The sequence below is a fragment of the Arabidopsis thaliana genome, chromosome 3, assembly GCF_000001735.4.
Source record: "Arabidopsis thaliana chromosome 3, partial sequence".
Lineage (NCBI taxonomy): Eukaryota > Viridiplantae > Streptophyta > Magnoliopsida > Brassicales > Brassicaceae > Arabidopsis > Arabidopsis thaliana.
Genome location: NC_003074.8, coordinates 19,328,429 through 19,349,563, shown reverse-complemented (window position 1 = coordinate 19,349,563; position 21,135 = coordinate 19,328,429). Strand labels below are relative to the sequence as shown.

General features: G+C 39.6%; 7 protein-coding genes and 2 long non-coding RNA genes across 23 annotated transcripts; 4 read left to right on the top strand and 5 right to left on the bottom strand.

The window, feature by feature from the left end:
• The first annotated feature begins 8 nt into the window (after positions 1–8).
• Positions 9–2,812, top strand: AT3G52170 (DNA binding protein). Of its 4 annotated transcripts, none has more exons than NM_001339562.1 (6): positions 37–170; positions 432–598; positions 683–922; positions 1,004–1,772; positions 2,151–2,320; positions 2,420–2,765. In NM_001339562.1, exons 2-6 carry the CDS (start codon positions 465–467, stop codon positions 2,523–2,525), a joined length of 1,419 nt encoding a protein of 472 aa, NP_001325656.1. In that variant the 5' UTR covers positions 37–170; positions 432–464; the 3' UTR covers positions 2,526–2,765. The 4 variants fall into 4 exon arrangements, with proteins under 4 accessions (NP_001190069.1, NP_190785.2, NP_001325656.1 ...); NM_001339561.1 differs by having other exon boundaries at positions 418–598; NM_001203140.2 differs by having other exon boundaries at positions 9–170; positions 418–598; positions 683–1,772; positions 2,420–2,812.
• An 83-nt stretch (positions 2,813–2,895) lies between these two features.
• Positions 2,896–4,592, top strand: KCS15 (3-ketoacyl-CoA synthase 15). Of its 2 annotated transcripts, NM_115076.4 has the most exons (3): positions 2,896–3,281; positions 3,364–3,948; positions 4,034–4,592. In NM_115076.4, the coding sequence occupies exons 1-3, from the start codon at positions 2,973–2,975 to the stop codon at positions 4,493–4,495; spliced, it is 1,356 nt and encodes a 451-aa protein (NP_190784.1). In that variant the 5' UTR covers positions 2,896–2,972; the 3' UTR covers positions 4,496–4,592. The 2 variants fall into 2 exon arrangements, with proteins under 2 accessions (NP_190784.1, NP_001327019.1); NM_001339560.1 differs by having other exon boundaries at positions 2,896–3,948.
• Positions 4,047–6,027, bottom strand: AT3G52155 (Phosphoglycerate mutase family protein). 4 transcript variants are annotated; one of them, NM_001339558.1, is made up of 6 exons: positions 5,641–5,869; positions 5,454–5,553; positions 5,198–5,377; positions 5,003–5,120; positions 4,846–4,916; positions 4,047–4,354 (listed from the first exon to the last, which is right to left on the bottom strand). In NM_001339558.1, exons 1-6 carry the CDS (start codon positions 5,822–5,824, stop codon positions 4,351–4,353), a joined length of 657 nt encoding a protein of 218 aa, NP_001325733.1. In that variant the 5' UTR covers positions 5,825–5,869; the 3' UTR covers positions 4,047–4,350. The 4 variants fall into 4 exon arrangements, with proteins under 4 accessions (NP_001325733.1, NP_566959.1, NP_001325732.1 ...); NM_115075.3 differs by lacking the exon at positions 4,047–4,354 and having other exon boundaries at positions 4,543–4,916; positions 5,641–6,027; NM_001339557.1 differs by lacking the exon at positions 4,047–4,354 and having other exon boundaries at positions 4,543–5,120; positions 5,641–6,027.
• Positions 6,028–6,097: 70 nt separating this feature from the next.
• On the bottom strand, positions 6,098–7,550 carry PSRP2 (RNA-binding (RRM/RBD/RNP motifs) family protein). Of its 2 annotated transcripts, NM_001035764.1 has the most exons (5): positions 7,173–7,540; positions 6,983–7,084; positions 6,601–6,903; positions 6,426–6,512; positions 6,116–6,319 (listed from the first exon to the last, which is right to left on the bottom strand). In NM_001035764.1, exons 1-4 carry the CDS (start codon positions 7,488–7,490, stop codon positions 6,474–6,476), a joined length of 762 nt encoding a protein of 253 aa, NP_001030841.1. In that variant the 5' UTR covers positions 7,491–7,540; the 3' UTR covers positions 6,116–6,319; positions 6,426–6,473. The 2 variants fall into 2 exon arrangements, with proteins under 2 accessions (NP_566958.3, NP_001030841.1); NM_115074.5 differs by having other exon boundaries at positions 6,098–6,512; positions 7,173–7,550.
• Positions 7,551–7,824: 274 nt separating this feature from the next.
• Positions 7,825–16,736, bottom strand: NOXY38 (tetratricopeptide repeat (TPR)-containing protein). Of its 4 annotated transcripts, none has more exons than NM_001203139.1 (29): positions 16,542–16,736; positions 16,026–16,338; positions 15,815–15,876; positions 15,422–15,611; positions 15,201–15,341; positions 14,949–15,105; positions 14,675–14,868; positions 14,464–14,565; positions 13,728–13,863; positions 13,495–13,659; positions 12,962–13,277; positions 12,761–12,865; positions 12,369–12,596; positions 12,157–12,297; positions 11,558–11,692; positions 11,297–11,467; positions 11,131–11,217; positions 10,889–11,023; positions 10,807–10,818; positions 10,586–10,723; positions 10,419–10,487; positions 10,157–10,315; positions 9,895–9,951; positions 9,778–9,818; positions 9,564–9,683; positions 9,169–9,478; positions 8,953–9,060; positions 8,787–8,858; positions 7,965–8,670 (listed from the first exon to the last, which is right to left on the bottom strand). In NM_001203139.1, exons 2-29 carry the CDS (start codon positions 16,330–16,332, stop codon positions 8,269–8,271), a joined length of 4,260 nt encoding a protein of 1,419 aa, NP_001190068.1. In that variant the 5' UTR covers positions 16,333–16,338; positions 16,542–16,736; the 3' UTR covers positions 7,965–8,268. The 4 variants fall into 4 exon arrangements, with proteins under 4 accessions (NP_190782.3, NP_001190068.1, NP_001190066.1 ...); NM_001203137.1 differs by having other exon boundaries at positions 8,062–8,670; positions 13,495–13,623; NM_115073.5 differs by lacking the exon at positions 10,807–10,818 and having other exon boundaries at positions 7,825–8,670; positions 13,495–13,623; positions 16,542–16,680.
• A 230-nt stretch (positions 16,737–16,966) lies between these two features.
• AT3G52130 (Bifunctional inhibitor/lipid-transfer protein/seed storage 2S albumin superfamily protein) lies at positions 16,967–17,553 on the top strand (the record flags this gene model as incomplete). The annotated part of the gene is made up of 2 exons (NM_001339556.1): positions 16,967–17,044; positions 17,182–17,553. The coding sequence occupies exons 1-2, from the start codon at positions 17,042–17,044 to the stop codon at positions 17,551–17,553; spliced, it is 375 nt and encodes a 124-aa protein (NP_001319728.1). The 5' UTR covers positions 16,967–17,041.
• AT3G08245 lies at positions 17,030–17,471 on the bottom strand. Its single transcript, NR_141415.1, has one exon. It is a non-coding gene; the product is annotated as an other RNA (long non-coding RNA).
• Positions 17,554–17,593: 40 nt separating the features above from the next.
• On the bottom strand, positions 17,594–21,074 carry AT3G52120 (SWAP (Suppressor-of-White-APricot)/surp domain-containing protein / D111/G-patch domain-containing protein; the record flags this gene model as incomplete). Of its 4 annotated transcripts, none has more annotated exons than NM_115071.4 (9): positions 20,762–20,872; positions 19,934–20,358; positions 19,331–19,457; positions 19,091–19,197; positions 18,723–18,884; positions 18,488–18,634; positions 18,217–18,411; positions 17,931–18,109; positions 17,594–17,852 (listed from the first exon to the last, which is right to left on the bottom strand). In NM_115071.4, the coding sequence occupies exons 2-9, from the start codon at positions 20,319–20,321 to the stop codon at positions 17,826–17,828; spliced, it is 1,332 nt and encodes a 443-aa protein (NP_566957.1). In that variant the 5' UTR covers positions 20,322–20,358; positions 20,762–20,872. The 4 variants fall into 4 exon arrangements, with proteins under 4 accessions (NP_566957.1, NP_001118822.1, NP_001327196.1 ...); NM_001339554.1 differs by having other exon boundaries at positions 17,826–17,852; positions 20,762–21,074; NM_001125350.1 differs by having other exon boundaries at positions 17,931–18,411; positions 20,762–20,853.
• AT3G08240 lies at positions 20,338–20,785 on the top strand. Its single transcript, NR_141414.1, has one exon. It is a non-coding gene; the product is annotated as an other RNA (long non-coding RNA).
• Positions 21,075–21,135: the final 61 nt, after the last annotated feature.

Sequence of the window (21,135 nt, the reverse complement as noted above, 5' to 3'; positions counted from 1 at the left end):
TTTTGCCCCAAAAGTTGAAATAATTACCCAAATTCCCGCTTGCGCCTCCCAACACTGAGACAGTGTTGTGTCTGTGTACTGCGTAGGGTTTAGTGAGTCCATTTGCAAAGATGACTCGTGAGTTCTAATCTATCGACCTCTCTCGTTTTCTCGCAGTTGCAGAGTCTCAGGTAAACCCTACAAACTATAAGCATCTCTCTTCTCATTATCGAAGAAGTTTTTGCTTTTCAATAATTCAATTGTCCTCAGATGATAAGAATCACTCTTCGTGTGTGTTGTCTGGGATTGAGAGTCTTCGTTTTGTTGTTTGTTATTTAGACAGTTACTGTTTCGAAATAATGAACTAAACGGATCTGTCTTAAGAATTGTGTTTCTTTGGTAGACTTGTTATGTTGTCTGATTCTGATTTCACTTTAGCTCTTCTGCTACAGGATTATATAATAGGACAAAGAGAGAGAGACAACATGCACTCTCTTAAGACTACTTGCGTTGGGCAAATATTTGCTCTAGCTAAGCCTCACGATTCTGTAGGCAAGAGGACTCGTAATCGGATTCCTAAAGAAGAGAGAAAGACACTGGTTGAATCTTTTATAAAGAAGTATGCACCTAATTCTCTTCCTTAGCCGGAATTTTGAATTTTCCCTTTTCAATCCCAGCTTTTGTAATTAGTGTTTGTTTTCAGGCATCAGAAACTAAACAATGGGAGTTTTCCTTCACTTAGCCTCACACACAAGGAGGTTGGTGGATCTTTCTACACTATAAGGGAGATTGTTAGAGAGATTATCCAAGAAAATAGAGTCCTTGGTCCTGGTGACTTGCTACTTGAGGGAAATGGCTCTGTGCAAGATCAAAGTCTGTCAAGTTCAATCCTGATGGATCCTGTGCCCCCTTTATCTTTGTCCCCAAACGGATTTCATTCTGGGTCATATCAAAGTCTTGATTTTTCTTCTGAGTCACCTGAGGGAAACGTTAACGGTAGCCAGGTTTGCTTGGATAATTGCAGGGAAGTGAGTGGAAGTCAACTTTTGAAAGAAGACATTGGGCTCGTACACCAGTCAATGGACTCCACTGACATATCTATGACTCAGCTTGCAACATCTTGCAGTGAAGACAATGATATCAAGAGTAATGCAGGGCTACAAAATAGAATGGAGACAGTGTGCGATAGCGTTGACACCAAACCACAGGATAAAAGACTCGATGTGGATAACAAAGACGAAGGATTTGAGGAACTTCGTTTCATGGAATCAGACGGCACAAAGCCTGTTAACAATGACGATAGAGTGAATGATGCAGGAGCAGCAATGACCGAAATTAAGAACGGATTAGGCACAATTGATATGTCAGCAGAAACAGTTGTTGAGACGTTTCCATTAAAATCTGTGACTTCAACGATGGACTCACCGGATGCACAACCTACTGAGTTGAACAAAGTTTGTGAGGGTGGGAAAGGAACTGAAACGGAGGTGGAAGCTGATCGCAGCACAGTAAATCATGTTGATCTTGGGGAGATTTCATCATCCACTTCATCTGCTGTACTTGAAGACATAGGGACGGAAGTCATTGTTGGTCAAATACCAAATCATATTTCTGTCCCTATGGAAAAGAAAGTTGGAGAGGAAATTGTAAATTCTGCTTCAGTAGATGTTGAATGTGCTGATGCTAAAGAGACAGTTGTTGTGAATGGTGTGATTGGCAACGTCCATGAGACAAAGGAATTTAGTAATGGAACTTTGACAGCTGAACAGAAAATGCCAACATCTAGCACTGAGGTAAGCTTCGTCTGGTATATGTGTGCCTTTTAAATTCTATTTGGATACTGGAACTAGATAATCTTCATGGGTTCGATGCAAGAATTATGTTTGTGTTCCACAGGTTGTCCTAAATATTCTCTTAGTTTTCCTATCTGAGTTTAGGATAAGGTTTTTCATCATAGTGGCTGAAGGACGTTAATGATGGAATAGTCAACCTCTTGAATGTTTTAAGATGTTTTGGTAGTCAATTTTGATGTTCCAACTTTGAGAACTAAGGTGAAACTGAATATACGCGGAGCTGTTAGTTGATTGTTCTTAAAAACTGAGTTAAACTACTTGGCACATGAAAAATCTAGAAAAGGATGATAACTTTGTAACCTTTTAACTGTGTAACAGTCGGGAAGTCGTAAGAACGACAGAGCAAAAGTGGACACTGTGAGTAGCTATGCCGGGAATGAAGTCGCAAGTGTAGAGAAGAAGGCAACCATGGAAAAAGGGAAAATTGATGCTCCAGATAGTTCCAGCTCTCAAAAAGAAAACAATGCAACATTAAACAGAATTAAACCGTGAGTGAACACACTCCGAAGTCTCAGTTGTGCTTTAGCGTTGTTGGTATTGTGTTTGGGTCTCCTTTTTCACATAGCTTTCGTTCTTCTTGTTTTCAGTGAATCGTGGAAAGGGGAATCTAATATGGGAAGACAAGAAACAAATCCTCTCTTGGCAGTTCTGAAATCTTTCGTGACAGCCTTTGTGAAGTTTTGGTCAGAGTAATAATTCATTGTAGAGATCCGTTGGTTAAACTTTTGTAGTTTTCATTAGTGAGAGTTGGTAAGCTTAATATGGTTTGAAATGTGCTGTACAATTTTTGTGTTGAATGTTTAGGTTACATATAATGGTTTGAGTCAAATATAGTCCAATCAGGGATGAAACATCAGAATTCTGATTATCTTCTTGAACATTTCAACGGAGATGATGGATTTCAGTTGTATGAATTTATCGATTATTGCTTGGAGAATGAGAGATTACTTCTCATTGGTCAAAAAAATGGTAATTACCTGAACCGAGCATTGGTTTAGTTACACCACACCAACTGAATGATGCAGCAAAACCCGCCACTTCAACGGTAACATGCAGCAAAGAAGCCATCTTTCTGTTACACTGACTCATATTTATTTGATTATTTATTGAGAGACCACAAGGTTTTGATGCTTAGTGAAAATGGAAAAAGAGGCAACAAAGATGGTGAATGGTGGAGTTAAGTCAAAGTCACCTAAGGGCAGTCCTGATTTCCTCGGATATAATTTGAGATATGTCAAGCTTGGATACATTTACCTTCTCTCTCTCTCACGTACCTTTTGTTTCTTCCTTCCTCCTCTTCTTCTTCTCTTCATCTTTGTTTCTCGATTTCTCCCAATCTTGGCTTTCCCTTTGTCTACCTTCTTCATCCTCCTCATCTATCATTATCTTACTCCTTCCTCTGTTTTTCTTCTCGATTTCTCCTGTTACCGCCCACCCGATCATCTCAAGGTCATCATGTCTCTTCCATCCCCACCTCTCTTCTCTCTTTCTCTGTCTTCTCATTGTTGTTTTGTGGATGTAAATTGTACAGATCACAAAAAGCGACTTCATCGAGCTGGCAATGAAGTCTGGTAACTTCAACGAGACTGCCATCGAGCTTCAAAGAAAAGTGCTGGACCAATCAGGGATAGGAGAGGAGAGCTACATGCCGAGAGTGGTCTTCAAGCCTGGTCACAGGGTCAATCTTCGTGATGGTCGTGAAGAAGCAGCAATGGTGATCTTTGGAGCAATTGATGAACTTCTTGCAGCGACCAAAATCAATGTGAAGCATATCAAGATCCTGGTGCTAAACTGCGGAGTCCTCAACACCACGCCATCTCTATCGGCCATGGTGATTAACCATTATAAGCTGAGGCATAACACAGAGAGCTACAATCTTGGTGGTATGGGGTGTAGCGCCGGAGTCATAGCCATTGATTTAGCCAAAGATCTTTTAAACGCTCATCAAGGCTCTTACGCTTTGGTGGTGAGCACTGAGATAGTAAGCTTCACTTGGTACTCAGGTAATGACGTCGCGTTGCTTCCACCAAATTGCTTCTTTCGAATGGGAGCAGCTGCAGTTATGCTATCTAGTCGGCGTATCGACAGATGGCGAGCCAAATACCAACTTATGCAGGTGAGAAGAACAAAGAAACACTCTGATTTACTCTTGCTCTGTTCTTTGTTTTGACTGATGACATTGTAACTGGTGAATAAAACAGCTAGTAAGAACCCATAAAGGCATGGAAGACACAAGTTACAAGAGCATAGAGTTAAGAGAAGACAGAGATGGGAAACAAGGACTATATGTATCTAGAGATGTAATGGAAGTTGGGCGCCATGCACTGAAAGCAAACATTGCAACGCTTGGTCGTCTTGAGCCTTCCTTTGAACATATATGCGTATTAGCATCGAGTAAGAAAGTACTTGATGACATTCATAAGGATCTCAAGTTGACAGAAGAGAATATGGAGGCATCAAGACGGACATTGGAGCGTTTCGGGAACACATCAAGCAGCAGTATATGGTACGAGCTGGCTTACCTAGAACACAAGGCGAAGATGAAAAGAGGAGATAGGGTTTGGCAAATCGGTTTCGGGTCAGGGTTTAAATGCAATAGTGTTGTATGGAAAGCCCTAAAAAACATTGACCCTCCAAGACATAACAACCCATGGAATCTCTGAGGATTCATCAAAGTTAACAATTGTATGATAACATGAATAAAATAACCCACCAATGCAAAATCCACAATTTATTCAAATAGTGTGATTGCATTTGAACATATCCCTGATGCTAGGATCTTACATTAATAAGGTAAACAAACAATAAAGAGACGCAATCTACTCTTGATTTACTCATCTGTTTCAGTAGCTAAAAACTGAGCTTAATTATGCACATAAGGATGAGACGTTGCAACCTTTTTATATATATTATGCAACAGACATGAAGTTGAAGAATGACATACTGTAGGAGCAAAAGTTGCAACCATGGAAAAAGCTAAAAATTGAAGCTTTGTAATGTTCCATTCTCTTACACAAAGATGCTACTATCTGGAGCCACTAGACCCTCAAGTTTCCATCCACCAGGCCCGGACAGCGCAAAAGCCTGTGATGGCCAAAAGAAAGAATTAGCTCCAAATCAAAGAAAAAGCGAGCTCATGCATATCTGAAAAAAGGATTGAATCAACAAACTTCTTCCCAGGAGTTGCCAAAAGCCTGAAGCAAAGCAGCATTGCATGTTTTCAACTTAATAGAAGCTCCAGAGAGCATGGAAGCTGCTTCTTCCCAACCCTTATTATGCCCCATACACCTATATGTATCAATCAAATAAGAAATGATAACACAGCACAAGTAAGATGAAGCAAAAAAGATTGATGAGAAACTAACATGATAGTGGAGATATCAGGGGTTGAATATTTGGAGATAATGTTTTGAAGATGCTCGGCTGTTTGGCCATCCATAGCAGCAATGGAGTAAAAGCTAGGAATGAAATGTACATTTGCCTCCATAAACCCATCTACTTGAGCCTGCATCGACTTCAGTGTCTCTCTAGTCCGAGTGGCGTCGCTGTGAAGTGAATGATTTCAACAATTCTCAATCACGAAATGAAAAACAAAACTGATAATTTGAAGAAGGAACTTACCTTGAGAGAATAAGTTGGGGAAGCCAACCGAGTGAGGAGAGGATTTGAGCTACTTTGGCAGCATCTGCTTCTCCGGTTTTACTTAGAGGACGATCATGGTCTATCGTTAAGACACAGACAGAGAGAAAGAGAGACATTAAAGATTTGATTTTTCGATTTTGAGCGAGAAAGAGGAGAATCAGAGTACCTCTGAGGGAAAGATCATCCCAGGAACTGTGAGCGTGACGGAGAAGGATAAGACGGCGAGAGATTGAGGTCGACGGAGAAGCAGCGAAGTCACTGACCGCACGAAGTGGAGCCGTGGAGCAAGAATTGGTGCTCCGATTTGGGACGGAGATGAAGAAAGGAGGAAGACACTGCAAGCTAAGCATCTCTGGCTTGATTTTTAGTTAAAGAAAGGTAATTTCTTTATTTCTAATCCTTCGCCGTGAAATTTAAAGATAAGATCGGTACTCAGTTGTTCCAAGGTAGAAGTAAGGACCCAGAGAGAAAAAGTTTTGAACTTGAGACCTCTGAGGAACCGTTGGTCGAGATTTTGATCAGTTTGCCAACGAAAGTCCAATGAGAATCAAGTGCTTCTCGAAGCTCTGGTTCTTCCTCATCGAACAAGGACCGTTGCAAATTTGCAATCAACTTACAACATAACAAGCAACAGAAGAGCTACAGAAGTAGACACTAAATTAAGAAATTTTGAGTGACCAAAGCTCACAAGTCACACAAGTAGCAATTTTACATTGTATGATACATTTATGGAAAGGAAACTTGGTGGAGATAAATTTAGCTTGGGGATCTTCATTATCATCCCTACCTCTGAATTGGATGTAGCATGACTTGTTCATGTCATTGGAGTTCTCTGTTTACACTGCCTAGAAACAAGATTACCACAACTATAAGCTTTTGAAAAGATATGGTTTCATTTTCAACTTAGAATGAATACAAGATGATACACTAAGCTCTAATGATTTGCATTACAAAAACTCTTCAAAGCGATTCTTTTCACATTCTTTATGATCCAATAGGCTAAGCCTTATTCACCCGAATCTTCTGTCCTTCCAGCAACTGCATTTTAAAACCAACAACAAAATGAGACAAAAAGATTATGCACACTCTATAGTCGAAGAAGATGGAACAGTTGAGAGATACTTACCGAATTGTTAAGAGCAACAATGGCTGCTTCCACATCTTCTTCAGAAGAAAACGTAACGAATCCAAACCCGGTGGATTTGGAAGTTCCAGGTACTCTTGAAACCTTAGCACTTACTACTTTCCCTTTCTCAGAAAACAAATTCTCAAGCATCTCTTTTGTAACAGTCTTTGCTAGATTCCCAACATACACTTTGTAAGGGCTATCTACAAATGCTGAATCCTCAGACTGAAGAACTGATAAATCAGGTGATGATGCTATAGGTTTCTCTGTAATGTTAACCTTTATCTCACGCCCTTCAACGGTCTGAGAAACCAAAAACAAGCTCTGTCATATTCAGAACTAAAATGTATAGAACGAAGCAGTTAAGGGTTCAAAAACTTACATTGCCATTCAATTTCTCAACCACAGCATTAGCATCTTCAACTGATTTCATTGTAGCAAACCCAAATCGACGGCTTCTTCCTGAATACTTATCATACATCACCTGATGATATCAACACAACATCAAATAACAAATCTTGATGATAACTAACTAAGAAATAATAGAAGAAGGAGATGTTATGAATAAAAACCTGAACTTTTTCAACAGCACCGTGTTCTTCAACAAGTTTAGTGAGCTGCTCATTGGTCACCGTCCTGGGTATGTTACCGATATACACACGCCTGGCAGCTTCTGAACTAGGGTCCAAAGCGGCGGGTTTTTCTTCCGTCTCCGTTACAGCATAAGGAATGAATCTCGTTCTAGAGCTCCGGGAGAAAGTTCCAGCGAGAGAAGGAAAGGGTTTCGAGGAGAATACATTGACCCGTGTATGCAAAGGAGTGAAGGATTCGGACTGGAATGAGAAGATTGTAGGTTTGATTGAAACAACATTTGTTAGGAAAGTCGCCATTGTAGCAGGAGAGTGTAGGTGTCGATAAGGAAGAAGTTGCGAGTGTCGTCAACATTATCCATTAGCCGTCCTCACTTCTAACCTGTGTGGATAATTGGGCCTTATTAAGGCCTATAATTTGGGCCTAGAAACATTACCCATTTACCCGTCTCTCACGCCGCAGACTTAAACTTAAATGGGTTGATATACACTTAGGTACTTGTTCGGGTTACGCCTGACCACTGTTTTGGCCAGTGACAACATCACTACAGGCCACTGTTCATCTTCATCATTGATGGAAGATGAACATAAATGAAGTATGTGATGATCATTAATGGTTGATCGAAATTGATGTATCCACTCCATGATTCTTCGTTGTTAGTCGAGTTCAATCTAGTGTCCCTCTAAAGTCTAGACTCTAGAGACACAAGAAGCCAAGTAAAAGATTTTTGTATAGAGCACAAAAAAATAGTAAGGCTGCAAGGTTAGGTATAAGCGTGAACTGTGAGCTTATTGGAGTTACTAGAAAATCAATGACGTTTTTGTGGTATAAAATTACACCCGCAGAAAAGTGAGGGGAAAAGAAAAAAGAAAAAAGCCAGACATGCCTGGAAGCGGGACTTACCCAAATCGTTGTGACATAATGGGAAGAAAAACAAAGCTTAACGTACAAAAGCGTTGTTGTCATGTAATGAAATCAGCAAGTGGTTTATCGACTTCCAGAGACAAAAACCAACTTCACTACTTAGAATCGTGCACTTTCTTTGAGCACCATTTTCCTTCAAGATCCTACTGTTTCTTATTTTTTGGCTTTTTGCTTCTTCTTATCCAAAGATGTTAAACCAGCACCTAATCCTGCAGGAGCCAGGTTTTCTGTTTTCCCATTTTCAGAGGATTCTTTCTTCTCTTGTACCTTTGCCTCCCCGTTTTCTCCACCTTTCTCAGACGAAACTGTGGCGGTATTGATCATGTTTTGGAGCTGAGAGAGCGGTGGCATGGCTTGAACTGGAACACCACCCTGGGGGCGAACCAGTAGCCCCTTTGCAGCTGCTTTCTTCCTAACTTCAGCTGCAGCACGAGCTGCTCTTTCATCAAAACCTCTGCCCCGTGGTTGAGTCTCCCCAAGGACAGCAGAGTTCAGTGCATTTGTCCTCCCAGTAGCAGCTGCGTTTTGGAACGCATGTATCAGGTCTGGATGTGCCTATTGTATACCAATCAGGAAAACGATTTCATTATTATTTCAACTCTACAACATCAAAGATAGAGGAGTTATTCCTTTTCAGCAAAATATGCCGAAATCTAAAGCTGCAAGTATACCTTTAGGAGATCGATAGCCTTTTGCGTGTTGGCTGCATTAGCTGCCTGTCCTTTCTGCTTTTGTGCAGTCATCTGATTCAAAACCCAACCAGAAAATTTGAGAAATCCAAACAAAATGTATACTAGATAAATGAGGTTCTCCTCAGTCATTATCAGTGCACCAAACCTGAAGCTCACGCATCTTAAACGTCTTCATCCAATTTAGAGAGTCTCGTGTCCTAGAATCATCGTCTCCCAATTGTTTAACAAGTATGTCGTATGTTTTCTTCTCATGCTGACAAGAACAGAACAATTAAGTCGAAAGGTGAGACATATAGTTCTCATGTTGACAAGAACAGAGTCGAAAGGTGGGATCTAGAAGACTTTACGAAAGTTTTAGTACCTGGTGTGAGAGCTTGAATGCACCCATACAGTTGAACGCAATGGCAAGAGCGTGGTAGCATACTGCAGTCTGAATGTGTTCAGGACCAAGAAGTCTCTCATTTTTCTTCAAAGCCTCTTGAAGATAACGTAGAGCTGTGTCCATTTTGCCCATGTCTTGATACATCATGGCAACATTTATAAATGTAGCTGCAACATCTGGATGGTCAGGGCCAGATGAAAGGCCAAGTAGAAGCAAGGCTCGACCCATGTTTTGTAGAGCAAGTTCTGTCTGATTCAGTCCATGGTAGAAAAGAGCCATATTGCCATAGCTGCAGTATCAAAACATTTGAAGCAAGTCAATAGCTGAGAGTACAATATCACAGTACATTAATATAAAAGAAAGATAGTTGATACCTATGGGCAGTATCAGGATGGTCCAAACCAAGGCATCGCTCATTAATAATGAGTTCCTTGTGTTGCTGCATTATGGCCCCAGCCATATCTCCTGCATGGTACAAAACCATAGCCAGGTACCTGAAAAGCAAAAGACGACAAAAAACTTAAGGCAACTAAAACGAAAGCCCATGGATATTTTTCCAGAAAAACAAAAAATCAGTCGGACGCATACCTGCAGCAGTTTGCAACTTCCCTGTGCATTGGACCAGTCACCTAAAATCAGAATATGATGAGCTACTTCGGTGTTAAATTATTTTGACAGGACGAGATGCGTATACAGATTACTTACCTGTTGAAGTATCGAAAATGCCTCTGAAAAGAACGTGTAGGATTCACTAAGCATGCCCTACAAAAGTTTAATCATTTTCATACATAAAAAACTAAACCAAGAACCATTCATAATGCAACTTTCGCAAACTAAAACGAGATGCTTATTGAAGAGTTGAATGCCAATCCATATCACAATAAGGTTCTCCTGATCTTATCCAGTACAAACATATTGGCAAAAATTAGCAAGCAAAAGTTAGCTAGTGTGAAATAACAAAAGGTACCTCAGCCAGTTGGACCTTCCCCATCTCAACAAGATCTTTAGCCTCAGAGCATACAGGGACGGAGTGCTTAATTACGGGCCGAAGATCCAAAATATCTGACGTCTCAAAAGGCGTGTTTGCACTGAAGTCGTATTTGCGAGCAGCAATACTGACACCAACCTGTTAACAGGGAAATGAAGTGATTAATAACAATTATGAACTGACATAATCAGGATTCCCTGGTAAATAAATTCTGAATGAAAATGTGTCTATAATTATTTACCTTTTGGCAAAGATTACGAAGAACAGATACTTTTTTAGCGGTAGTTCTTGATAGCTCGGGCAACTCAAACTGAAAATAGGCTCTCATTAGCTTTAGGTGCTTATAGTAATAAACATTTAACTGGCTTAGAAATAAATATGCTTAGCTTAATAATGACTACAGTTTACCTCATATTTCGCTTTGGCAAATTCCTGAATGTCAGACCATAGAATGTTGGAGTCAACCATCATATACGATGAAAAACTTTTCTTTGAAGAAGCTTTTCCCTTCCCTCTTCCTTGACCCTTCTTGGTGATGGGTTGATCCTATCCAAATTAAAGGTTTAGTTTCACACCTTAAACTAATAAAAGAAAAAGCATGACTTGTTTCATCAGAAACTTTTCTAGACGGCTCCAAAGAACTGTAATATCCTAATTAAAGATTATCAAACATGGAATTATAATAAACAAACTCTGATAGTACACGACAACCTTCTTTTGATTTTTGGCAGTAGAGCTGTTGGCGCTAGCTTTTCCCCCAGCAGTTTGATAGTTTCCAAAGAAACAATTGAGGAAATGTGAGACTGCTGATCCAATATCGTGATCCTCTATATCTCTTAGAATGTCCTGCACAACGACGTAAGAACATAGAAATAACATTATAACCTATTACAAGCGTGTCCACAGATACCCTAACTCTTGTTGTGGCATGCTTTTACAACAGTCAAAATTACCTTCAAAATGTGCTTTGCGGATCTTACAGTAATCTCATTCAGACAAAGGTCCCACAAATGAGGCAAATGCTTCACCCCATTAGCAACCTGGTCGAGCAAATCTACTGTTAATAAACTCAAACATAGAGATAGCTAACAAAATGATAACGACAGCTGACAAACTTACTCTTCCAATGTAACGAACATTAACACCATGAGCATGGAGTGCTTCTGTCAAAGTCTGACCATCCATTGGAGAAACTTCGAGAGTGCAAAGATCTTCTATAAACTTTGGAAGGACCACATCCACAAGGTATGAGCTAACTTTCTTCACATTTTCTTCATCAGCAGCTATCTCCTGTTTAACCCAAAAAGGATTCATCCAATCAGTTAAATAAATTTTAAGAGATGATCTTAAAACATATAACCTATAAGCAACATAACCTACCTCTTGATTGCCACCTAATGTGAAGTCAGTGAAGACATTGGGGTTAAATGCTATTTGATCACATGATTTGGAACTTTCAGAAGACCCGGCTGCATAATCTTCGGCAGTGGTATTTTGCTTGTCTGAAATAGATTTCTGTAAAGAAAACGCAGATATCAGCAGTTACAGTTTTTTTCAGATACAACTGTTATCAGACATTTCTATCCATTCAGTCGAAAGCAATGATGGGAAAAAGAATCTCAAAGCAAAAACAATAGAGGAATGAACAAGCAAGACCCAGTCCAATTGATTAATTTAGTAGAGATCTACTAATGTACAAGTAAAATTGTTATTTCCATCATTGTTACAGGGTCCATATCCTATTTGGTTTTTGTCAGTCTGCCTTTTCATTTGACAAACATTCTACGTCTATAAAATCTGATAGTGAGACACAGCATCCACATAAACTAATAGCAGCCATTGAACACAAAAAGCAGGGTATATCAAGCAGATGTAAATTCCTAAATATTCATACAAATCCCAGTTGAAATAGAAACGTCAATCAGTACTACATATGCTTAATGCACATATCTATCCGGATCAAAAAGTGAAACATATACCTGATCAGAATTTGAAGCCCCATTTGCCTCTCCATCGATCAATGCATCACCAACTTTAGAAGTATCAGCACTAACATTAGAAGAATCATCGCCCCCTTCATCAGCCTTGGTTTTAAATTTTGATTTTTCCAATGATTCGGCCTTCATGATGAAAATAAGTTGTCAATGGAACTCAAGAGCATACTTTTCTAAATAATAAAGAAAATATGTACCTGGCAAAATGATGTGATCAGTTCTGGTCTTAGGACACAAAAGCGTGACTCTGGGCCCGTATAATTGGCATCACGAGGTGTCACTCTCATCAAGTCCAAGAGATAATGCCTGTTATCACTCCCAACAATCCCTTTGCACTCTACTGGTGCAGCCAACTTAAAGACAGTTTCGGATGCATCGATAACAGAATGTTCCTTAATGTGAAGAAGCTTTGCGGCCTCTAGCACCTGAAGAAGGAATTAATCAGGATCAAATATTTCTGCTAGGACACGTGCAGTCTTATAATAGTATACAGATAAATATTAATATTAATATTGTACAGATAGATTACTACTAGAATTTTCACATTAATGCCTACGGTATCCAACAGCAAGAGACTATATTCATTTACCTTAGCATGAAAATCTTCATTCCAGCATATTTTCTTGCCATTGTCGACTGAACCGTACAAAAGCGCATCTGATTTATCCCCTTGAAGGATTCCCGGTAGAACACTCTAAAACACATTGCAAAGATACTATTAAAATGAACACAAGCAAGACACAGACAATCTCAAGAATAAGGACTTGGAAGTTCCAGTATTTGAACAAACCTGAGCAACAACCCTATGGCCTCTGTAATCAATAATGGCCATTGCCAGATTATATAGCCCTGGGACATCAGCTTCTTGATATAATTTTGTGCCTTTCAAATCATTGTTTGCAGAGGCATACGTAGCCTGCTCATTCTCAACAAGTGGCGCCTCATTACAGTTGTTATGCTCTTCATTATCGCAGGTTCCTTCTGTGCATGAAACCTTTTCAGATGAGGACACCTTCTCCGTCATTTGATTAGATGGACGTTTCTTGGAGAGCTGTTCAATGTCGGCATCAACAGCAAAACTGAAAAAGATGTTGTTGTGCACATACCTACAACAGTGGAAGAATAGCAAGTGTTCAGAATTGAAAAACTCAATGCATAAACACAAATATGTGAACATCTAGATCCTCTGTCATTTGTCCACGTTATAAAACACAAAGGGAGTTACTAAACTGCCAAAATTTCATGAACACAATTAGCTAGATCAATAAAATAAACGAATTGGCACGGAGAATCAAAAATAAGGGCCAAACAATTCACACTGACATGTGCAAACACTCTGGATCAGTTGGGTTTATGGGTGGTATACACCGGCTGATTACTCCAATAGCTCCGTTAAGTGCTGCATCGACAAAATCAGAAGACACTTTGTAAAGTGCCCTGTCTCGTAATATCCTGCAACGAAGGAAATTTTCAATTAAGGAAACAAATCTGAAATGGAACAGAATCTCAAAATTTCATGCTACCGAGAAATCATTGTAGTTAGGTATCGCTTGTACCTCTCTTGAGGAGAAGTGTGAGGGAACTCTCTGCAAGATTGCAACTCTTCGTTCCAATCTCTCTGCATGCCAATTAACTCACTACCATAGGAAATGGTAAGTGCTTCTTCTGCTCTCGCTGCATCACGCTTGTGATCTGAGTCCAGATACAACATTCCGTGCTTAGATTTAATAGAAAAACTAATTCAAGTGTAGCTACAAAGCACACGTTCAATATATAAAACAGAAAATTAGTACATAGTCAATAAACACGCAACGAAATGGACCACATTCTATTAAGAGAATTAATTTACAAAATTTTGTTAAGACTAAAAACATCAAAATGAATATTATTCGAGATAAAAAAATAAATAAATAAATAAATAAATAATAAAAAATAAAATAAAATATTATTCGAGATTGTGCAAGATATGACTTGGCCATTAAAAGGCAGTCACAAAGAGAATGCACTAGAGAGGGACTTCAAGGATATATTGCATATTCTGCAATTAAAAACAAGGACTCCTTCAACCACACTACTTCTATGGCTGCCATATGAATATCTCAGAACCATTATCAGTGCATAAAACTGAATAACACAGAGTAAAGACCTCTGAAAGAACAGTTGAGATAGCCACGAAAGGAGAGAGTTAAGGTACTAAACCATACTACTGTGCAGAACGCAAGTATACTATAATAAACAAGTACGTCTGTGCAAGATGGATGACAATTCAAATGCTACTAAAATTAAACTCACCGGGTACTGGATAAGTTCTTAGCCATGAGTGTGGTGGCAAAAGCGATTGAACATTTTCAAACGGATGAGCAGAGGCTTTCTTTTCCATGACTTCACGGAAAGCTTCAAATAAAAGGAAAAATAGAAGCTAATCAACAGATTGAATGATTATCACGTCATAAAAAGAGTAAAGAATAGACTTAAGAAGAATGGTGTATAAGCTGTTTCCCACCTTTTTTAAACTTAGAGCTAAGCTTTTGTAATAGTCCAATCAGCGTAGCTGCTTCAAATCCAGATTTACTTGGTCTTGGATCGAGAATATTCCCTGAGCTGGAATTAACATAAAATGTTTTGGTTGTGCCTGTTATGCAGTACTTGTTACCTTCCAAGGTCACAACATCTAAATATATTAGATCTCCTACAAGCCTGCAACAAATATATTCATAAGAAACAACATAAATGGTAAATTTATGCCTTTACAAATGCTAAAATAAGTTGCTCAATACCTTCTGTGGCTTGGAGGAGGGTTGAACGATGAGAACACAATGTTTTCCACAGATCTGATCTCTTCTGATGTAGAATTTATTAACTTCTTGAGAGAGCCAGGCACATCTTCCATAAAACCCAAACATTCCAGCTCTGGAACGTCAGACTTTGGTTTATCTGTTTCAATATAGAGGCCATAAATAAATCCTTCGCAGTGCATGAAAATATTAGCAAAGCAAAACAATATTAAGAGAATGATTCAAATTTGAAACCTCCAGGGTTCTGAACTTTGTTCAGTGCTGCGTCATACTGCAAGGCAAGTGTTGTTGATAGAGAAGAGTGAAGTGTTGAAAGAGACAAAAGATCTCTGGCACGGTGAACATGCGCTCTGATAGATCTATCATCATACAATGCTGTGGGAAGAAACATAACAAGTCAACTTTCTGTTTTTAGTCTCAACCCAAAAAAATGAAGAAAAGACAGACTTAGCTACCTGCAACCATTTCCAAGGAGCAACCACCAATGGTGATGTCAGCTACTTCAGAGATCTCATTGTAGTCTTCCAAATGATGAGTCTCTCCATCTTTATTGCGGAGTAACAACTCATAACAAGTGAAGTAGCACGTCTCTGGAGCATCAAGGAGGAACTGCCTTATATCCATCACAGAGTCTCCAGGGTTCAACTGAAAACACAAACATTGGACAGATTTAGTAATTTACACCAATATATATAAGAGAAACCAGTAGGAAAAGGTAATGCTTTACAAGAAATATCTACAGGTATTAAATCCCTGACGAAACTAAAACACTATTTGATTTTCTAAGACTAGCCAATAGTATATAAGCGAGAAAGCAAAAAAAAAAAAAAAAAAAAAAAAAAACTCACTTGAAGCTCCATTTTACCCCCACTTTGTGTTTTGACAGACACAGGATAAAGACGGAGTTCACCTGTGAAAGCAGAAAAATTAGACACTTAAAAGCAATACACAAGAGGGTGTGGATGAATCTACTTAGCTTACGAGAAAACCACACTGACACTTCAAATTGAGATATACTAAAAAATTGGGTGATTTACTAATAAAAGCATTAGAGCTAACCTTGCTTGGGTTGGGCATCGTTATTTTCAACTTGTGACTCACTTTCGTCAGCCTTAGGAATCGTAGGAGCAACTTCATTGGCTTCAGGCACCGCAGAGTCAACAGCAGTGAGGGTGCCATTATCGGGAGCAGTAACCGGAGCAGCAGCAGTAGCAACCGGAGCAGCAGCAGCAGTAACCGGAGCAGTAGCAGGAACAGTAGCAGCAACAGGAGGAGCAGGAGCATCGGATTTAACATCAGTAGTGGAATTGGTGGTAGTGCTCTGAGCCGCTCTCTTGGCCTTCGATTTGTTCGACTTCCCAGCCATTTTCACCTATTAGAGGAAAGATTCAGAAACGATACAAAAGTGATTGAATTTCAGAAAGATCATTCATTTGACGGAAACAGAGGAAGATGAGGAATACAATCCAAAAGGGGGGAAAAAGTCACAGATACGTAAGGGATAGATGGAAATGGAGAAAGACCAATTCACTAAAATAAGTAAAGGGTCTAGTAGAGGATCTGAAAAGGAATTACCTGGAGGGGTCGAGAGAAATGGAGTAACGGGAGAGACGACGGAGAGAGCGGCGGAGTAGGAAAGAGATGAGGTTTAAGGAGGGTTGAAGTGAAAGAGGCGGCTGATGATATTCTGACTCCTCTCTATGTGTTAGAGCTGAATACTAGGAGAGAGATACAGAGAATAACAAACCAATCCCTCCTTTTTGGGTTTCTAATGGGCTTTGTTTGGGCTTTTTTAAAGCGGGAAAGATGCGAAATTTATTGCAAATCATCAGAATTTTAAGCAAGTTTTTAGATACCCACAGTAGGTGAGAATAATCACTGACCACAATATTATTATTATGGGTTTAATATTTGTAGCTAGGAGGAACCGGTGATATGTTATAATTTTTGTGAGTTTGATCGAAGATTAAAGCTCTGGACAGTGGAGACACACACACGGAGTAATCGTGAGGCTATTTGGTTGTGAGGTAGGAGAGAGGTGTGAAACGGCATGACATTGTTACCCCTTTCATTATATGGTATGGTATATAAACCAGCAGCATCTCGTTGTTGCGTCATCTCATTACCATCGCTGTTTACATGATGATGAAAGCTATGAGAGTTGGGTTGGCAATGACGCTGCTCATGACCATAACCGTTCTTACCATTGTTGCAGCGCAGCAAGAGGGCCTGCAACAACCACCTCCACCACCAATGTTGCCCGAGGAGGAAGTGGGAGGATGCAGCAGGACATTTTTCTCCGCGCTGGTACAGCTCATACCATGTAGAGCAGCAGTTGCTCCTTTTAGCCCGATCCCACCGACCGAGATATGTTGCTCTGCCGTTGTCACACTTGGTCGTCCTTGTCTTTGCCTCCTTGCCAATGGACCTCCACTCTCTGGCATTGACCGCTCCATGGCTCTTCAGCTCCCTCAGAGATGCTCTGCTAATTTCCCTCCCTGCGATATCATCAACTAGGAAGGACATATCATCTTTCTTTTCTTTTCTTTTTTCATTTACCTTTCTCTTTAATAACCTTGCTGCTTAGTGTATTATGTCCCAGACTTCCAAAACATTAATAAAGTTATGACAATCGAATCAAAATCTCAGTCATTAGCAATAACAAATCCATTGTATTTCAACTGATATGTCTGTCAAAGAGATCTATTTGCACACTGAAACGCAAATTCAATGCATACCAACACTTCAATATATCAGTAATCTAAAAGCTTGAACATTCTTTATAATAGAAAAGCAAAGCTCAGACGGTGCTGAGGTGAACCAAAGATAATAATTGCGCATAACACATTGATTTGATCCTTAGTAATACGCCTTCCTGGGATTTCCCTGTAGTACAATTGAGACAGATGGTGAGTAAAAGAAGTGCTATCACAAAAAGAATGGAGCTAAAGATGGATAAAATACCAGTGGATTGGGTCTGTGTTTGTAACCCAGCATCATCCGCTTCTTGTACTGCTCGTATATATCATCCTCAGGCTTGACTTCTCCTGGAGCGGAAGCACCAACTCCCAAGTTGTTTGTCTTTACATCGCCTGCCATTATAGGGTCTGCCATACCCTTTCTGGAGCTTCCTATACCTTCACCTGTAATCCACTCCTCCAATTTTCTAAGCTCTTTGTCTCCATAAAGGCACAAGATACAGAAAGAAACAAGGGCACCAATTTACAGATAGAGTGATGCAAGTAAGCACCTTCTTTCCAACCCATTTTTGACAAGAGTTTATGTCCAACATTATCTGCTTGGATCTTCGCTTTCTCAGCAGCCTCCTTTGTGGCTTTTTGTGCAGCTGCGTCATTGCACTTTGAAAGGAACTTATCTAGCTCCTCAAGTGGGATATAATCACCCATGTGATGACCTCTCTTTCCAGGGTCTGTGGAGGAAGTTTCTGAAATCAAACATGGTTGAGCGATAAGACCTTACAGCTGCCTAAAACCATAAATAGCACTAGGATTCATTCTCACCAGATGGGCCTTGAAGGGAAGCTGGTGGAGGCATTTCGTCTTTTGACTGCCTAGGACGTCTCATTTTCTCTTCTTGGGCAGCCTTCTTCATGTAAAACTCCATCATTGATAGAGGGTCTGCACCCCTCGGCCCACTAAAGGAGTCACCTGCAGATCAGACATATATAACCCACAATCAAAACTAGATATCAGTAATAGGAAGGAACCTAGATCGATATAAGGCTAATGAACATACTGTCGCTGGGTCTTGTAATTGATGCCTGAGCAGATCTAGAAGAAGCTCCAGGTTCCACAGGAGTATCATAGAGAGCTGAGGCAGGGATCTGATATCCTGTTTGTTGATAAGCTGGCTTTTGCAAAGGGATTGCTGCTGTGGACGTTCGCGAGCCTGCATCACCTGGAAAGACAAATGAAGGAAATCGAAGCTAAGAATATGGTAGCAGGAAGAGCAGCCTCACATTATCACTCACACTACAGAACACATATAAATTCGTATTGTAGGATAGAAATTTTTCGGAGAGTAAAAAGAAATGAGCCAAATATTCCTTGCACATGCTTGGCTAAGCATATTCTGAAAATAATTATATGGTGTCTAATACTTACCACTGTGAAGTACACCAGAATCCTTGGTTTGTGAAATTAATTTTTCCTCTTCAGCCAGCCTGAATACATAGTACTTGTAGTCCGCACAGTTCTCGTCAAAAAGAAATCTGGTTGGAAAAATGGACACAAGATACATAAGGTCAAAAAACACCGCCAATAAAACCCAAGTACCAACATAGTATGTGTATAAAAGAGAGAATCCAGAAACGTTAAACAGCTCCGAAACAAGGAAATACATACTTAAATGGTGTATCCCCAGGATTCTTTTGCCGTGTAATGTGCTCAAATGGCCTTCCATGCTTAGCAACAAAACTTGCTAGTTTATCAGCAACTTTCTTCACAGTAGGATCACTGGGCGGAGGTGGTGCTGCATATCACTTATAAAACTGATTAATACCGAGTCCATGAACAATGAATGCAAATCACTCTTGTGGCAGGCGTGGGAGATATTCCAAATCTTTCCAGCAATTGGATTGTTGGTTAAGGAAGACACTGCATTTAAGTAGACAATTAAATTTCCACACTGTTTTGTCCTCTCCATTCCAGTGGAAAAACGCAGCTTCATCAATTAAGACATACATGATACTCTTGACACCTTAGGACTCATAGGCCTTCCTCATTTTCAGTTAAGACACACAGATTCATTACTAAATACATGCAATGGACATGAAACTCGGGACTCTTGACATCATATGGCATAATTGTTCAGAACCCTCATGGTACACTTACTAAATGGAACAGAGAACCCCATACGAGAATATGGAACCATAAAAAAGCAAGATAAGTAGAACCAACACAGAAACTTCCACAAAGAACAAAGATATTTATATAAACAGGCATTACCAACATCCGATACTTTTGCTGACTTTACAGGTGTGTCTCTCTGCTCTAACTTTTGACGCTTTACGGATCCAAAGCCTTGTTCATGTTTAACATCCTCATCATCCTCATCTTCTTCTGTACCAAGCTTCACAGGAGGTGCAAGAAGCTTAGACTTTTGCTTCAAGCTGAAAGCAAGCTTACCACCTTTCTTCTGGGCATCATTGGGCTTTAATCCAATGGAAATTTTATTAGCAGCAGGTTTGGGATTTGATATAATCTTCACCGGCTTAGAATCCTCAACTTGGACAACCTTATCCTTGTCTTTATCTTTCTCCTGTTGAAGCTGTCTGAATCTTTCCATGAATGACCCATCATTCACAAAAATACTAGGAGGTGCTCCTTTGTCCATTGCCAACAAACCAAGTGCAATAGTTGAATTGAAGTCACTGTTGAACAGATAAGCTCTCAAACTATTTAGCAACCAACATAACTATTTAAGCTCAAAAGAAAATACAATAGCATACGGATTCTTCTGGTAGTTTTCAATAAAATCAAATACAAAAGGAGCATCATCGTCCTCGATTCCATAGAACGACGAAAAGCACAATTATATCCTATCAAACGCCTAAGATGGAAAAACAAATCTAGAAATCTCAGAACCAAGCTTCAGAAATTAACCAACAGAAACCTAGAATCAACTAAGAGCGAAGAAGGGAAATTGCAAAAGGCAGGAAGACCTAGGTTACAACAATTCAATCGGCTCGGAAACAAAGCAAAAATTATCAAATTAAGATCCATAGAAGAAGAAAAACCGAATTAGACAAAAAAAACAGATTACGATCTTGTTACCTGCGTCGATTCCAGGTCAAAAGTCGTCGGAACGATGTCGAGTAAAACGGAAACAGGAGGCCAACGATCGGAGAGGATTGAATCGTAATCAGAAAAGTCGATTGTTGTGCATCTAATATATAACACGTAAAGGAGGCCCATATTTGTTTGTTGTTTTCAGTTGGACACATAATTTTCTTGTATTTACATAAAGAGCCCGAATGTTTCTAAAATAAATCCCCCCCCCATATTTGTTTGTATTTACACATTTTTCTAGACCGCATGATTAATTTCCTATGCTTTTTGTGTTTGTATGATTGATTCATGCGTAAACAGTTCATATTGATATAGTTATAGCTGATATCTGCCAAGATTTGAAGTTAGTATCTTAGTAG

Bases quoted from the DNA above. Each gene is read 5' to 3' on its own strand.
- PSRP2 (NM_115074.5), bottom strand. From the start codon at position 7,490: ATGGCGACTTTCCTAACAAATGTTGTTTCAATCAAACCTACAATCTTC. The intron at 7,085-7,172 runs GTTTTTATTCAT...TGATATCATCAG, and splicing joins GTGCTGTTGAAAAAGTTCAG to GTGATGTATGATAAGTATTC. The intron at 6,904-6,982 runs GTAAGTTTTTGA...TTGGTTTCTCAG, and splicing joins TTGAGAAATTGAATGGCAAT to ACCGTTGAAGGGCGTGAGAT.
- AT3G52170 (NM_001203140.2), top strand. From the start codon at position 465: ATGCACTCTCTTAAGACTACTTGCGTTGGGCAAATATTTGCTCTAGCT. The intron at 599-682 runs GTATGCACCTAA...GTTTGTTTTCAG, and splicing joins GTTGAATCTTTTATAAAGAA to GCATCAGAAACTAAACAATG. The intron at 2,321-2,419 runs GTGAGTGAACAC...TCTTGTTTTCAG, and splicing joins ACATTAAACAGAATTAAACC to TGAATCGTGGAAAGGGGAAT.
- AT3G52155 (NM_115075.3), bottom strand. From the start codon at position 5,824: ATGCTTAGCTTGCAGTGTCTTCCTCCTTTCTTCATCTCCGTCCCAAAT. The intron at 5,121-5,197 runs GTTAGTTTCTCA...TGATACATATAG, and splicing joins CCTGATATCTCCACTATCAT to GTGTATGGGGCATAATAAGG. The intron at 4,917-5,002 runs GTTTGTTGATTC...TGGCCATCACAG, and splicing joins TTGGCAACTCCTGGGAAGAA to GCTTTTGCGCTGTCCGGGCC.
- KCS15 (NM_115076.4), top strand. From the start codon at position 2,973: ATGGAAAAAGAGGCAACAAAGATGGTGAATGGTGGAGTTAAGTCAAAG. The intron at 3,282-3,363 runs GTCATCATGTCT...TAAATTGTACAG, and splicing joins GCCCACCCGATCATCTCAAG to ATCACAAAAAGCGACTTCAT. The intron at 3,949-4,033 runs GTGAGAAGAACA...TGAATAAAACAG, and splicing joins CCAAATACCAACTTATGCAG to CTAGTAAGAACCCATAAAGG.
- NOXY38 (NM_001203139.1), bottom strand. From the start codon at position 16,332: ATGGCTGGGAAGTCGAACAAATCGAAGGCCAAGAGAGCGGCTCAGAGC. The intron at 10,316-10,418 runs GTAAATAATTAT...CCCTGTTAACAG, and splicing joins TTCGTAATCTTTGCCAAAAG to GTTGGTGTCAGTATTGCTGC. The intron at 9,819-9,894 runs GTAAGTAATCTG...TTCTGATTTTAG, and splicing joins CATTTTCGATACTTCAACAG to GTGACTGGTCCAATGCACAG.